At 60.6% G+C, this 16035-nt stretch overlaps 1 protein-coding gene and 1 long non-coding RNA gene across 2 annotated transcripts; one reads left to right on the top strand and one right to left on the bottom strand.

The window, feature by feature from the left end:
• Positions 1-550: 550 nt before the first annotated feature.
• On the bottom strand, positions 551-13130 carry LOC142604741 (zinc finger protein 362-like). Its single transcript, XM_075773439.1, is given in 11 exon segments — positions 551-2244; positions 2333-2491; positions 2619-2697; positions 4031-4255; positions 4362-4683; positions 4840-5086; positions 5254-5277; positions 5279-5318; positions 10988-11072; positions 11183-11209; positions 13091-13130. Coding segments are annotated over 11 exon segments (1335 nt in total). The 5' UTR covers positions 13101-13130; the 3' UTR covers positions 551-2127.
• On the top strand, positions 2891-3424 carry LOC142604759 (uncharacterized). Its single transcript, XR_012838596.1, has 3 exons — positions 2891-3000; positions 3060-3108; positions 3363-3424. It is a non-coding gene; the product is annotated as an uncharacterized LOC142604759 (long non-coding RNA).
• Positions 13131-16035: the final 2905 nt, after the last annotated feature.

Raw genomic sequence — 16035 nt, 5'->3', positions numbered from 1 at the left:
CCTGGAGCCGGTGGCTGTGGTTGGGTGTCCCCAGAGGTGGTGGCTGCAGTGGTGACGTGTCCTCGAAGGTGTCCCTGGAGCCGGACACGTCCTCAGAGGTGGTGGCCACGGCGGGGTGTCCCTGGAGCTGGGGGGACGCGTCTCTGGAGGTGGTGGCCGCGGTGAGGTGTCCCTGGAGCTGCCACCCCGTTGGTGTGTCCCCAACGTGGCGAGGGGTCCCTGGCCATGGTGGCCCCGGTGCCCCTGCAGCGGCAGGTCCTGGCGTGTCCCCCCCAGACCTGCTGGGTCCCCCCCAGCTCAGGCCCCCCCACCCCAGGACACGGAGCTGCCACCTTCACCCCGAGACGCTGCCGCCCCCCCCCGGGGACACCCCCACCCGCTGCCGGGGTGACCCTCGGCTTCACCGGGCCACCGCCTTCGTCCCCGGAGGAGCCACCGGCCCCTCGCTCACCGCCACCGTTTCCACTTTTAGTCTCAATTTTTTGGGGGCTTTTCCGCAACAAACACAAACAAAATTGATTAATTTGGGGTGTTTTTTTTTTTGTTCTGGTTTATTCTTCTTTTTTTTTTTTTTTTTTAAACCTTTTTTTTTGAAACGGGCACCGGTTTGGGGGGGGGGGGTCACTCCTTTTCCACACCACGAACGCTCCCGGCGAGGCCGCGGTTCCCCCCCCCCGGCTTTTCCGTGAACCACAACGCAAGACGGGGGGAATGGGAAGGGCTTTTTTTTTTTTCTTTTTTGCTTATTTTTCTCTTTTCTCTTTTTTTCCTTTTATTTATTTTTTTTTTTCTCCTTTTTTAATAAGGTAAGAACTAGCTCTAGGGACGCGTGGCCTGGATTTCCATCGAGGAAAATTAAAAAAAAAGCCCCAAAACGAGGGGAAGGGGGGGGAAAGGGGGGTGTTAAGTGTATAAGAGGCGTATTTACACAGTATTAACATGCTGACAAAAAAGATTACAATATTGAGTATCGTACAACATCAAGGGGGGGGAAAAATGAGGAATTGGGGGGGGGGAGAATAAAAAATAATGGGGTGGGGGGTTAAAAATTAATAAACAAGGTAAATAAAACACCCTGGGGGAAAATAAAACAACACCAAAAAAAAAAAAAACCAAAACAAAATAACCGATGAGTTAAGGCTTAAAAAGTGTATAAAAAAATAACAGAGTTAATATCCAAAAACGGAACCAAAGAGTAGAGAATATAGATGAGTTTTTTGTCGCGGCTCTGCGGGGGGCGCGACCCCCCCGGCTCTATACACGGGTTTATGTACAGGCGCCCGGGGCCGGCGGGCACAAGGCAAAGCGACTGCTGCCCCCCCCAAACCCCCCCGTGACGGAGTTTTGGGGATCCTGGGAGCTGGGGGGGGGGGTCGGCTCCAGCCCCGGAGGGACGTGGCTCCATCCGCCGGCTTCTCCCTCAAAAGGGACCCCAAAAATAAACACACACACATCCCCTCCCCGCCACACCCCCCCCCCCCCCCCAAAATGTTTAAAAATCAAACCCCGAACGTCCCCAAAGAGGCGGCGCCGCCGCGGTCCCCGAGTCCCGAATGCTCCCGCCGGAGAGTCCGTGGGGGGGGGGGGGTTGGCAGCGGCGGGACCCCCCCCCCCAGCTTCATTTTTTTTTTTTTTTTTTTCTTTTTCTCTTCATCCACGGTTCGTTTTGGGTCTTAATTTCTGGGTTTTTTTTTTTTGTTGTTTTTTTTTTTTTTCTGTTTTTTTTTTCGCAGCACCAACTTCTTGGCCAATAAATATATATATATATTTGTATCCAAAAAAAAATGAGAGGGGAGGGGGCAGGGACTGGCAGGAGAAGAGGAAACCTCTCCCTACTGCCCCCTCCCCCGGGGGGGAAAAAAAAAAAAATTAAAAAAAAAAAAAATAAACCAAACCGCAGAGATTCAAAGTGCTCTGAAACCGTCTTTGGATGTCACCAAACCTGCGGGGACGCGGAGCAGGGTGGGGGGGACGCGGCCCCGGGGCACGTCCCGCCTGGGCTGGGCTGGGGGGGGGGGGCGGGTGGGCTTCGCTTCTTCCTCCTCCTCCTCCTCCTCCTCCTCCTCGGTCTGGGGGTGTCCCGTTCTCCCCCCCTCCCCGCCTCCCCGCTGCCGAAGGCGTCCCCGCTCAGATGAGGGAGATCCGTACGGGAATGCCGGGCGACTCCGTCCTCTGCGGCGAGTGCTGGCTGACGAGGTGCTCCACCACCGTGTGCTTGGACATGTGCTTCATCAGGTAGGTCTCCTGCGGGGAGAGGGGGGCTCAGCGGGGGGGTCGGGGGGGGGGGTGTGGGGGGGTTTTGGGGGGCGTCCGTCCCCCCCCCGCGTCTCACCGAGGTATAGGCGCGGCCGCACATGCTGCAGCAGTAGGCCTTGGCGTGTTTGATGGCGTGAGCGGAGAGGTGGATCTGCAGCGAGGCCGAGTCCGTGTACGCCCGGTAGCAGTTGGGGCACTTGTAGGGTTTGTCCTTGTTGTGCTGTCGCTGGTGAGACTGAGAAACGGCGCGCGGGGGGAGGGGGGGGTCAGGGGGGGCACGGCAGCCACCAGGGGGGAGGGGGGGGGGTTTGGGGTTCCGTTCCCCCCTCCCGCTGCGCCCGCCGCCGCCCCGCGGAGCTGACCTGGAGGTTGGAGAGTTGCGTGAAGGCCTTTTCGCAGCCGGGGTGCGGGCACTTGTAGGGTCTGTCGCCGGTGTGGATTCTGGGGGGGCGCGTCAGGTCAGCGGCCCCTCTCTGCCCCCCACCCCCCACCCCAGCACCCCCCCAGGACCGGCGCTGCTCCCACAACACGGGGGGGACCCGGGGCTGAGAGCCAGGAGGGCTGGAGGTGACGGGGGTGGTGGGGATGATGAAGGCGCTGGAGATGACAAGTGTGGTGGAGGACGATGAAGGCAGTGGGGATGGACTGGCATGGCGGGGATGGATGAGCATGGCAGGGATGATGAAGGTGGTGAGGATGATGAGTATGGTGGGGACAACAAAGCTGCTGGAGATGATGAGCATGGTGGGGATGATGAAGGCGGTGGGGATGGACTGGCATGGGGGGGATAGATGAGCGTGGAGGGGACAACAAAGGTGGTGGGGATGGATTGGCACGGTGGGAATGATGAAGGTGCTGGAGATGACAAGTGTGGTGGAGGACGATGAAGGCAGTGGGAATGGATTGGCATGGTTGGGACGGATGAGCATGGTGGGGATGATGAAGGTGCTGGGGACGAAGAGCATGGTGGGGACAACAAAGCTGCTGGAGATGAGGAGCATGGTGGAGGACAATGAAGACGGTGGGGATGGACTGGCACGGGGGGACGAATGGGCGTGGTGGGAAGGATGAAGGTGGCGAGGATGATGAGTATGGTGGGGACAAAGGTGCTGGAGATGATGAGCATGGTGGGCATGATGAAGGCGGTGGGGATGGACTGGCATGGGGGGGATAGATGAGCGTGGAGGGGACAACAAAGGAGGTGGGGATGGATTGGCACGGTGGGAATGATGAAGGCGCTGGAGATGACAAGTGTGGTGGAGGACAATGAAGGCAGTGGGGACAGATTGGCACGGTGGGGGCAGATGAGTGTGGAGGCGCAATGAAGGTGGTGGGGACGGCTTGGTGTGATGGGATCAGTGAAGGTGATGGAGATGATGAGCGTGGTGGGGACAACAAAAGCGTGGGAGACGAGCATGGTGGGGATGATGAAGGTGCTGGAGATGATGAAGGCAGAGGGAATGGATTGGCATGGTGGGGACAGATAAGTGTGGTGGGGATGATGAAGGCGGTGGGAACGGCTTGGTGTGGTGGGGATGATGAAGGTGATGGGGATGATGAGCGTGGTGGGAATGATGAAGGCAGAGGGGACAGACTGGCACGGTACGGACGATGAAGACGCTCAGGATGATGAGCACAGTGGGGACAGAGGAGTACGGCAGGGATGAAGACGACAGTGGGGACAACAAGCACGGCACGGGAGATGCCACCACCCCCCTGAGGGAAGACGGGGCTGAAGGGCCCCCCCAGCCCCGTGGGGACACCGTGCCCTCACCTGGTGTGCTGCTGGAGGTGGGACAGCTGGCGGAAGGACTTCTCGCAGTAGGAGCAGTGGTAGGGTTTGACGCCCAGGTGGATGCGGAGGTGCTGGGCCAGGTAGGAGGCGTTGGCGAAGGATTTGGAGCAATGGGGGCACTTGTGGGGCTTGGCCTCTGTGTGCGACTTGGAGTGGATCTGCATCTCCGACTTGGTGAAGAACGTCAAGGGGCAGACCTTACACCTGGAGAGGGTGGGGGGGAGAACCCCGCAGGGACCGGGCTGGGCTTGGGGGGGGGCACCCCGCCATCACCCCGACCCCCTCCCAAAACGGGCGGGTGGGCGCCTACCTGTACGTCTTCCCCTCTTTGGCGGTCTCTCCCGAGGCCAGGATGGGATACGGCACCACCAGGACCGGCGGTCCCGAAGGATTTTCCGCCTTGATCTTCTTACGGCCCCGTTCCGCCTTGGGTGCCCCCAACAAGCCGTGGCCCTGGATTGTCTTTATGGAGTCGAGGAGGGGGGGGCTGGTGATTCCTGAGATTAGGGTGGGCGAGGAGGCGATGAGGCGGCTCTGGCTGGTGGAGGTGGGGGTCGACGGGGTGGTGGTCCCCGTCCCCGTGCTGGATTCCGAGGTGCTGACCGCCGGCGCGCGGGAAGCCAGCCCCAACCCTGGCGGGGCGAGGAAAAAAAAAAAAAAAAAGAAAAAAAAGGAAGGGGGGGAGTGTTAACGCTCGGGAGGGTCCCGTCCCCTCTTCTCTCACGGCAGCGTCCCAAACTGGGGGGATCTCTCCCCAAACACACCCCCCCCCGCCCCCACGGCGGTACCTGTGACGGTGCTGGTGGCCGGCCGGGCGTGCAGGGCCACGTCGGGCTGGGGGACGGCTTGGGGATGGAGACCCGGGACCTGCTGCAGCTTCGGGAGGGACATGATGGACTGGCTGCTCTCGGCGGGCGAGGGGGGCACCAGGAGGGGCTGCTGGGAGGCCACGGAGGTGGGGGGCAAGTGCGGGGGTCGGATCTTCTCCGCCATCAACTGCTCCTTGATTTTGTTGATCAGGACCAGGTTGTCCAGCTTGGGGGGGGGGGGGACGGAGAAGAAAGCAGAGAGGTGGGTCGGGGGTGGAGGAACCGGGACCCCCAGCTTGCCCCCCGCCCCCAGCCTGCTCCGGGCGTCCCCCGTGTCCGTCTGTCCTCCCGCCTCCCCGAAATCCCGCTGTCCCAGGGTGGGGGGGTCCCTACCTGGCTGGGCATGGTGGGGGGGGGGCGGCCAGAAGTAGGGGTTGTTGAAGCGAGGCTCCGCCATCCTGCGGGAGAGACGGGGGGAGGTTACGGGGGGGTCACGGGGCGGCACCGGGCGACACACGGACACCCCCCACCCCGACTCCCCTCCAGGGCTCGAACCCCACCGACACCAACCCCCCTCCGCCCCAAAAACCAACACCCGGGCTGTAAGAGCGGGCAGGGAGCGGGCAGGGAGCGGGCAGGGCCAGGGAACCTCCGGAGCATCTTCCCAGCTGGAAATTCCTGCGGGATCAGGGCGCTGCCGAGCACCCCAAAACGCCAGCGAGCACCTGAAGACGCAATTTGGCAAAGGTGTGTGTGGGGGGGGGTGTCAGGAAATTTGGGGAAAACCCCCCAAATCTCTCAAACCCCAGAGGTATCCGCACTGCTCCGCCGGTATCTCCAGGAGGGGTTACGGAAGCGGACGGGACGCCGCCGTGGGAGAGGACGAGCAAGACGGCGGCAAAGCCAACCCCGGCAGAATCCCCCCCTGACCCCCCAAAAAAATAAAGCCCCCCCCGAACCGCAAGCGAAGTGACCCACAATGAGCGGCTCGGCAGGAAAACTGACTGCACCGGGGCCGGGAGATTTACGGAGACGCTTAAACACGTTGGGAAAAATGAATTCTAAATCCATTTTCGGGTAACAGAAAACATCTGAAAGGGGGACGGCGAGAAAACGACGCCGGCAGAAACGGGCATCGCCGCGCCGGCAAACCCCGTTACCGGGGTGCGAAGTCGTTAAGAGACCCTGGCGGAACGTACAGCGGAGGTCCCCGAGGAGCTCTGGACGGAATATAAACCAGGCCGCGGCCGGGATCCCGGGAGAAACTCGACCGGTGCCTCCGGCAAAGCGCATCCCCGAAAGCGGGAATTGGGGGCGAGGTGCCTACGGCAGGGCGGCGGCGGCTGGGGAAACCGAGGCACGGAGAGCCCCGGGTCACGGCTGCGGGGATTCGGATGGGGTCCCGCGACTGCTGGGTGGGCGGCCGCCTCCTCCTGCCAAGGGTGCCGGTGGCGTGCGGGAGCAGCCCTGCTCCCGGAAAAACCAGCACCCCGGGGTGGGATGGGGCGATGAGCCTTCCTCCTCCTCCTCCTCCTCCTCCCCACGCTCGCTCGCTGCCCCTCGGTTTAAATCGGCCCCCGAGGTCTCCGCGGGCAGCACCCGGCGAAGGGGGTCCTGGTCCCACCAGGGACTCAGCACCCATACGGCCGCCCCGGCCGCGGGCTGGAGCCCTCCAGGCTCGTTTTTTGGGGGAAACTGAGGCAGGGAGGAGGGGACAGCCCGACGGAGCAGCACGGCACAGGACAAGGCGCGTTTTGGGGTGACAGCCGTGCCGGGAGGCCACCCGGGTGCCGAGCACCCCGACCAGCTTTGGAAATTCCCCCTTCCCTGCCTCGAACCGCTCCGCATCACCAAATTTAGGCTTTTTCAAGTGAAAGTGGACCCGGATCCTCACGATCTCCCCGGGCGCGACTGGTGTCCCCCCCATTTTCTCTCCATCCGCCGTATTCCCCCCCGGCTCTGCCCCACGCCTGCGCGCCCAGAAGGGCAATTGCTGGGGCTATTAAACACGCTTTCCCGTACGCGTGCGCGCCCGTCACCGGCTCTTTTATATAGATTATATATGTACCCGCACGCCGCCCACGCGTGAGTTCACCCACCGGCTACGTGTGTGTATATATACATATATATTTATATGTAGGATCGGTCCATGGGATGGGGAACTGTGGGGTGGGGGATGACGGCGCGAGGGGCCGGTGTGCCGGGGCCAAAAGAGGAGTTTGGGGCAGGGAAAAGCGCTCGGGATGGAGCCAGGCAGGAGAAGGGGCAGGCAGAGCGCAGGCAGAGCGCAGGCAGGAGGGCGCCGGGTCCCGTCCGTGCGTGTCCCCCCCCTCCAACGCGGCCAAGCACCCCGGCACGCGCCCCCCGCCACCGTCCCGGCTCGGCCGGCGGCAGCCCCGCGGCATCGGAAACCAGGAAAGCGGAGCTGTGGTTGGAAAAGGGATTTTTTGGAGCTGCTCCCCCGTCACAGCAGGTGCCCCCCGACCTCCGTCCGTCCGTCCCGACGGCGCGCCGGGCTCCGTCAGAGCCATCGGTGGCACCGAGGATGGAAACACCGCCGCGGCCCCCGAACCGTCGCCGGGACACGGCACGAACCGCTACGAACAGTCCCAGGACCCCTCGTGCAAAGCTGGAGGCGTGGGGGGGTGTTGGCAAAGGCACGAAGGGAATTTTGGGGTGAAAAGCGCAAATGTCACGTGTATCTCCGCCACTCTGCCTCCACCTGAGGTCTTATTAAATAAATTATAAACTATTAGCAAAACCACCGCGCTCAGAAGTTGATGAACCTGCCCGGAATAGAGAGGAAAGAAATGGTCGGCGTGCCAAAAAATAATAAAAAAATAAATGAAATTTAAAAAAAAAAAAAATCCCTGTTCCTGTCCCGATGTGATGTTAGAAATCGTGTGGTATTTTGTCGGGAGCGGAGGGAGCGGCTTCCCCCTCTCCCAGGCTGGGATGGCTGGAGGAGGGAGCGGGAGGGGATATAAAGCAGATGGAAAATATATATATATATATATATAAAAAACCTCCCTTTTCCTATATTCTCAGCTAACTATGAAAAATGGAAGCTGACACAGAGCAAAGGGGAAAAAAAAAAAAGAAGGAAGAAAGTCCATTAAAATGGAAATTATGAAGGGTGGGCAGCGCTGCAGCGCGTCTCCCCCCGGGCTCTGCGGGGCGCGTTGGGGCTCTCCGTGCCCCCCAGGTTTTGGCCAGGCAGGGGAAAAGCCCCCCCCGGCATCCTGCGCGGGCACCGGATTTGACGAGGGGACGGCGAGGGTCGTCCCGAGGGACAGGGGTGGGTGCCAAAAGCATCGCGGCCGCCCGAGCGGGCACGGCCGGAGGAGACGGATGTCGGAAGGACAAGCGGGAAGATGCGCAGGACCCCAAAAACCGGGGGCCGAACCCCCAAATTCCGGCAGAACGGCGCGGTACCCGGCGTCGCCGCTCAACCGGGCGACCCTAAAAAAAAAAAAAGACACCAGAAAAAAAAAAAAAAATTTTTTTTTTTAAAAATTTAAAATCATCGCCTCCGCACCCGCGGGGGAAGGAAGAGAACGCGAGGAGCCGGTCAGCCGGGGCCAGGGGTGATGCCGGGGCGGGAAAGGGACGGTGGCGGCGGCGAGATACGGCGGGACGCCGGTGTTTTGGTACTCACAGGCTGGGCTCAGAAGCCAGGTGGCCGCAGCTGCCTGGGGAGACGTGTCGATGAGGCTCCAGACTGATGGAGGTAGATGATGGCACGGGTGGGCACGAGCTCACTAGAGCCTCCAAGTTCCCACCCAACTGCCGCTAAGTCAAGCTACAGTTCTCTAGGGAACGCCTCTACCTTGGCAGCCCTCTCTGTCTCGCCTTCGCTGAAATAAAAAGAAAGAAGAGATTTCTTTTCACGGCATCGCCGAAAAAAAAATTTAAAAAAAAAAAAAAATTAAAAAAAAAAAAAAAAGGGGCCCAACGTCCCGGTAAAGCCTGAGGATGGGGAGCGATCGCCCCAGCCGGTAAAGCCGGGAAATTTGGGGGGGATGAGAAGCGAGGGGAGGGATTCGGGGGGAGCGGAGGGGTGGGATGTGCCATCGGCCGAGCAAGAAGCAGAGCCCTCGGGGTCCCCGACCGCAGCGTCCTGTCCCCAAGGGTCCCGGCGAGAGCATCGGGGCACACAGATCCCCCCCCGCCCCCTCCGTGCCAAGCGGTGAGCGCAGGAAAGCCGGCGGCGGCCCGAGACGGCGCGGTGGGCAAAAGCCAAGCGGGGTGAGGTCCCCTGTGTGCGTGTCACCCCCCTTCCCGCCCCCCCCTCCCCCCCCCCAAAATCCCAGCACGCCCTCGCCGCCGTGGGACAGACGGGGGACGGTGACGCCGGCGTAGCCGCGTGCCCCCCACCTCCCGCGGCTGGGCGAGGGCAGCACCCGGCTCTGCCCCAACGCCGTGCCTCAGTTTCCCCAAAACACCAGGAGGTCACGGCCGTTCTCCCTGCCCCCACCCCCCCCCGTGAGGACACGCTTCCCCCCCCCGCCCCCGCGTGCAAGCAGGGTTTGCCCGGAGCAGCAGGATTTTCCAAGGGAAAGAGAGTGCCCTTCTGCCAGAAAAAGAAAAAAAATTTAAAAAAAAACCACCAAAAAATCAAAAAAAAACCCAAACCAAAACCCATCCCAGAACCGCCAGGGTGGGAAACGGCGTCCAGCAGCATCCCGCTCCCGTCCTCGGGGAACCCGCATCCCTTCCCGCCCGGATTGTCCTCATCCGGGCGGGATTTACCCCAAAGCAGCGGTGGCAGGAGGCAGGCGAGGCCGAGGAAGCAGAAACGACGGGCGAGACCCAAAATTCCCCATCGCTCGGGGAAAGGGGGCGGGGGGGGGAGCGGGGGGGGCCAAACCGCGCGCCAGAAGAATTCACCCAAGATGGAACCAATTAAACCCCGCGTTTCCGCCCCCCCCCCCAAAAAAAGGGCCGTTCACTGGTGGTTCTCCTGCGGATTTTCAGCCAAATCAACCCAAAACGAGCCCCAGAGCGAAGGAAGCCCCGTCCCGGGCTGGGGGTCCCCGCGTGGGAAAAGGGGGGGGGGGGGGGGCGCGGGGACCGTGAGCCGAGCGCCGGCGGGAAGCGGAAGGGGGGGGGCAAAGCCAGGCTGGGGAGCACGGCGGGGTGCCCCCTCCCCGGGGCGGGGGGGTGAAGGAGGGGAGACAACGCTCCCCAAAAGATGGGGGTCGAGGCGGCACACACCCCCCCCCCCCCCCCCAAATCCTCAGGGGGGGTTGAAACGCCGTCGGTCCGTCCCGTCCCCCCGACGGGGACACGGGGACAGCACGCAGGGAACACCGGCCCTGAACACCCCCCCCCCAAAACACACCGCTCCCCAGCGCTGGGGGGGGGGCACCTGCTCCCCCAGCCCCCCAAATACACCCACCCCCCCCAAAAGAGACCACCCAGGCACCCGCAATCCAGCCGGCTCCGGGGGTAGGCACAACCGGCCCCCCACCCCCCACGGCAGCGGCGGGGGGGATCCGGAGAGCACCCATGGGTGACACCGCACACCGACGGGACCGCCGCGGCGGGTGGGGAAACCGAGGCACGGGCGGCTTGGGCGGGGGGGGTGTCACCCCGAGGAGGCAGCGAGCGCGCGCCCAACCCGCCATGCACTTGTCGTGACATCGCACCCGCCGACCGAAAATCCGCGGTTTTAAAGGGGGGGAAAAAAAATAATAAATAATTGGGGGGGGGGGGGGGATGGGGGTGTGTTTCGAGGGGGAAAAAGATTATTTTACACATATAAATACACGTTATCGCCAAACGGCAATTTCAAGCGGTCACGCTTACGCCGTGAGCGGGGTCCCCTCCCTGCGGGGGGGGGGGGGGGGCCGGCAGGTGACACCCACACACCCCCCCTCCCCAAAATCCCCCAGGGAGGCCCAAAATCTGCCGCCACTTATATATAAATATATATACGCACACGCTAATACCCACGTTATCATGTGCACACACATATTATTTTCACATGCATATCTATAACCGCACGCATGCACACCACTGAGCCCATATACATTATTTTACCGCGTAAAAAAAAAATATATATATATATAAAAATAGGGTGGTGGGGTTTTTTTTTTCCCTTTTTTGCCCTAATAATGCCCACCTCTGCGAGTACTGGCGTTGCTTCCCCTTATCCGCGTCCATCTCCAGCTCTAGCTGAGACCGGGTGCTGCACGCGGGGCGTTTTTCTACGGGGGGACAAGGAGGAGGACAACTTCATACACCCCGAACCCACCGCCAGCCCCCGGTACGCGAGATCCCAGAGCGAAGGAACAAAAGCGAAGCGGCTCCGACCTACCCGACCCGTGGGAACGTGAGGTTTTTCCTGAAAATAGAGAGAAAAAAAAAAAAAAAAAAAAAAGCAAAAGAAAAAAAAGAAGGGAAAAAAAAAAAAAGCAATTTTTTGGGGGTGGGTTTTGTTGGGTTTGTTTTTTTTTTTTTTGTTAAGCCCAGTTTAGCCCCAAGCTGCCTGCGAAGCCGAGGGATGGGGAGCTGGCTGGAAAATCGGGGTTGAAATCCATCCCCTCGCCCCGGACCCTCCGCCTCTCGGCAAATTGCACGCCGGGAGGGCCCGAAAACTTTTTTACCTCTCTGCTAAAATATCACTTTATAATCTCAAAAGGCCTCAGGCTCGAAGCCGCTATCGCCCGCTTCATCCTCCCCGGATTAAAAAACCCGGTTGATATCCGAAGGACCGCGGGAGGGGAAAAAAAAAAAACAAAAAAAAAAAAAAAAAAATCAAAAAAAAAAAAAACCCCAAAACAAAACAAAACAAGGAGCATCCTCCGACCTTGCGGGGTATTTGCTGGAGGAAAAAAAAAAAAAATAAAATAAAAAAAATAAAATAAAATCAGCAAATTAATCATTCCTGGGTTAAAACGCATCTTGGTTCGGTTTCGCCGCGGCCACGCCGGATTTTTAAGCTCCCCACCCCGGGCCCCCCGACGTGGCCGGGAGATTATGGATGTATAAATAGTATATGGCTAAATATACGTCCAGGCGGACAGACAGACCTCTCTAAGTACCGCCACGGAAATTTGGGTCCCTTGCTAAAGCTGCCGCATTCCTGCCAAAGCGCGATGCAAAAAAAATAAATGAAATATTCCCGCCCCCCCCAGCCCCCCCCTTCCCTTAGACCTTCCAGCCAGCGAGACCACTTTGGAGACAAAACCGGTTAATGCGGAAAGAGAGGAAAGGAAAGGGGGGGAAAAAAAAGGGGGGGGGGGGAATTAAAAAAGGAATAAAAATGAAGATGATGATGATGATGATAATAACCGCCCCCCCGTGCTTCTTCCGCCACCCCCTGCATAAGAAAAAAGCCGTGAATAAATAAAAATGCAAACACCCCCCCCCCAACATGCAACATCCACAAAAATAGGTACGTTCGGCTGCAATTAACTTTTCCATTAGACCATCCAGAGGGAGAGAAAAAGAGAAAATCCAGCAAAATGGGGATTTTCCTGGATGTCCCCCCCTTTTTCCTCCCTTCCCCCCCCCCTTTTTTTTTTTTTTTTCCTCCTTCTTCTTCCTCCCCGGTGCAAAGGGAGGGGGGGAGGTAAAAAGAAAATATAATAATAATAAAAAGGGGTGGAAAAAGGCGAAGTTTGGCGTTAAGTGAAGTTGAAATCCTCGACCTGGGAGGGGAAATTGGGGGGGAGGGAGGGGGGGGGGGGCCTTTTTTTTTTTTTTTTTTTTTTTTTTCCCCAGACAAAAAGGCCGGGGGATGGGGATGGAGGGGAAGGGGGGGGGGGGTTGGCCCGGCCTAGGAGCTTCCCCCCCCCCCCTTCATCCGTCGCCTCTCCCACATTCTCAGACGGTTTTATTAAAATTCGCAGACAAAAGGAAAACAAAAATGGCAGCCCCGGCTTATTTTTAAAACGCTAGGACGGGGACGCCATATTCTGCAGATCTGCGAGGAGGGGAGAAGGGGGGGTGAGGGGAAAAAAAAAAGGGGGGGATGAGAATAATAATTTGGGGGGAAAAAAAAAAAGAGTTTAAATTAAAGCCGCCCCCCCCCCCCCTTCAAACGTAGCGCGGGAGGGGAGGGAGTGGGGGGCCGTGAGGGGGGGTGAGGGGGGGGAAGTGCGGTGGGAGGGGGGGGGGGGGGGGGAAGAGGGGAAAAAAAAAGAAGAGGGGAAAAAAAAAGGGGGGGGAAGGAGAGAAAAAAAAAAAAAAACCAACAAAAAAAAAGAGACACTTCCTATACCAACAGCCATGCTGCCCCCGCCGCGTCCCGCCGGCTCCGCCGCACGGAGGAAGATGGGCGCCCCGCGCGCCGCCCGCCCCCGCGCCCGCCCCCGCCCCCGCCCGCCCAGCGCGGGACGCGCCCGGCACCGCCCCCCCACACAGGGACCCCCCGGTACAGGGACCCCCCGATACAGGGACCCCCCGACACAGGGACACCCCGACACAGGGACCCCCCGATACAGACACAGGGACCCCCCGGTACAGGGACCCCCCCGGTACAGGGACCCCCCGACACAGGGACACCCCGATACAGGGACCCCCCGATACAGACACAGGGACCCCCCGGTACAGGGACACCCCGATACAGGGACCCCCCGATACAGACACAGAGGGACCCCCCTACACAGGGACCCCCCGGACACAGGGACCCCCTGATACAGACACAGGGACACCCCGGTACAGGGACCCCCCGATACAGACACAGGGACACCCCGGTACAGGGACCCCCCCACACAGGGACCCCCCGACACAGGGACCCCCCGATACAGACACAGGGACACCCCGACACAGGGACACCCTGATACAGGGACCCCCCAACCCAGGGACCCCCCGATACAGGGACCCCCCCGACACAGGGACCCCCCCAGACACACACACACACACACACACACACACACTGCCCCCACACACACACAGACACAGCCCCCACACACACCCCCACACACACCCCCACCGCCCCCCCCAGCCACACACAGCCCCCCCCCCAGACACACACACCCCCCCACACACACAACCCCCCCCACACACAGACACCCCCCCCACACCCCCACATACACACACCCCCACTGCCCCCCCACCCCCCCAGATACACTCTGCCCCCCCCCAACACCCCCACACCCCCCCAGACACTGCCCCCCCCATCCCACCCCCCCACACCCCCAGACACCCCCCGACCCCCAGCCCTGGGCAGTTCGGGTTCCGCTGGGCACCGCGGGGGCACGCGCACCCCCCAGTCACCCCCCTGCACCCCCAGTCACCCCCCTGCACCCCCAGTCACCCCCCTGCACCCCCCAGTCACCACCCCGCACCCCCCCAGTCACCCCCCTGCCCCCCCAGTCACCCCCCTGCACCCCCAGTCACCACCCCGCACCCCCAGTCCCCCCCCTGCCCCCCACGCCAAGGCGGGGGCCCTGCAGCCCCTCCCCCGGGCCTGGCCCCCCTTTAGTTTTTAATTTTACGTTTCTCTGGGTTCCAGCACTTCAATCCCGTGTCCCCCCCCCGCCCAGCCCCTCGCCCCAAATCTGCACTCAGGGCCCACGAGGGGAGGGGGGGCACGTCCCACCGGGGGCCCCCCCGTCCCCCCAACGCTCAGGCTGCTGAGGCTCCGATATAAAATAATTTAAACAAAAATAAAACGGGGATTTTTCCCCCTTTGCCCAACTGGGGGGTCAAGGCAATGGGGGAGGGGGGGACCTGAGCGGGCAGAACCCTGACTGGAACGGGGGGTGTCCATGGGGTGGGATTGGGATGGGATGGGATGGATGGATGGGATGGGATGGGATGGGGATGGGGATGGGGATGGGGATGGGATTGGGATGGGATGGGATGGATGGGATGGGATGGGATGGGATGGGATGGATGGGATGGGATGGGGATGGGATGGGATGGATGGGATGGGATGGGATGGGATGGGATGGGATGGGATGGGATGGGATGGGATGGATGGGATGGGATGGGATGGGGATGGGATGGGATGGGATGGGGATGGGATGGGATGGGATGGGATGGATGGGATGGGATGGGATGGGGATGGGATGGGATGGGATGGGGATGGGGATGGGATGGGATGGGATGGGATGGATGGGATGGGATGGGATGGGGATGGGATGGGATGGGATGGGGATGGGATGGGATGGGGATGGGATGGATGGGATGGGATGGATGGGATGGGATGGATGGGATGGGATGGGGATGGGATGGGGATGGGATGGGGATGGGATGGGATGGATGGGATGGGATGGATGGGATGGGGATGGGATGGGGATAGGGATGGGATGGGATGGGATGGGGATGGGATGGGATGGATGGGATGGGGATGGGATGGGGATGGGGATGGGATGGGATGGATGGGATGGGGATGGGATGGGATGGGGATGGGGAAGGGGATGGGGATGGGGATGGGGATAGGATGGGATGGGGATGGGATGGGATGGGGATGGGGATGGGATGGGATGGGATGGATGGGATGGGATGGGGATGGGATGGGATGGGATGGGGATGGGGATGGGATGGGATGGGATGGATGGGATGGGATGGGGATGGGGATGGGGATGGGGATGGGATGGGGATGGGATGGGGATGGGATGGGGATGTGGGGGGATGGGGATGGGGATGGGATGGGGATGGGATGTGGTGGGATGGGATGAAATGAGATGAGGTGGCATGGGATGAGGTGGGATGAATTGGGATGAGATGAGGTGGCATGGGATGGGGATGGGAAGGGATGAGATGGGGATGGGGATGGGTTGAGTTCAGATAGGATGAGGTAATATGGGATGAAGTGGGATGGGATGGGATGAGGTGGGATGGGATCAGGTGCGATGAGCTTCCAAGAGATCTCCCCTGAGGTGCAGGCGGCCATCTACAGCTGCCCTGGGAAGCATGAAGCCCCTGGGGAAGGTCCTGGCCAAGGCGATGGCGCTGGGCAAGAGGCGCTGTCACCCCCGGTGCCCTCTCGTCTCTGGCTGCGTCCCCTACCCACGTCCCCACCGCTTCTCGAGCAGCACCCCCAGCTGACTGGCCTGGGATCCCCCGTCGCCCGACATTTCCCCACCTTGGCGGTCCCCAGGTCCATTAATTATCCGTGACTCAACCAAGAACCTCAGCCAGCAGCTCAAAAACTCCCTTTTTATCTGATTTTCAGACGTCGACACCTAACAGTTCCCACTCGACGCTGGTGTCACC

This window comes from Balearica regulorum, chromosome 21 (genome assembly GCF_011004875.1).
Source record: "Balearica regulorum gibbericeps isolate bBalReg1 chromosome 21, bBalReg1.pri, whole genome shotgun sequence".
Taxonomy (NCBI): domain Eukaryota; kingdom Metazoa; phylum Chordata; class Aves; order Gruiformes; family Gruidae; genus Balearica; species Balearica regulorum.
This window is presented reverse-complemented; position numbering and strand designations above follow the sequence as displayed.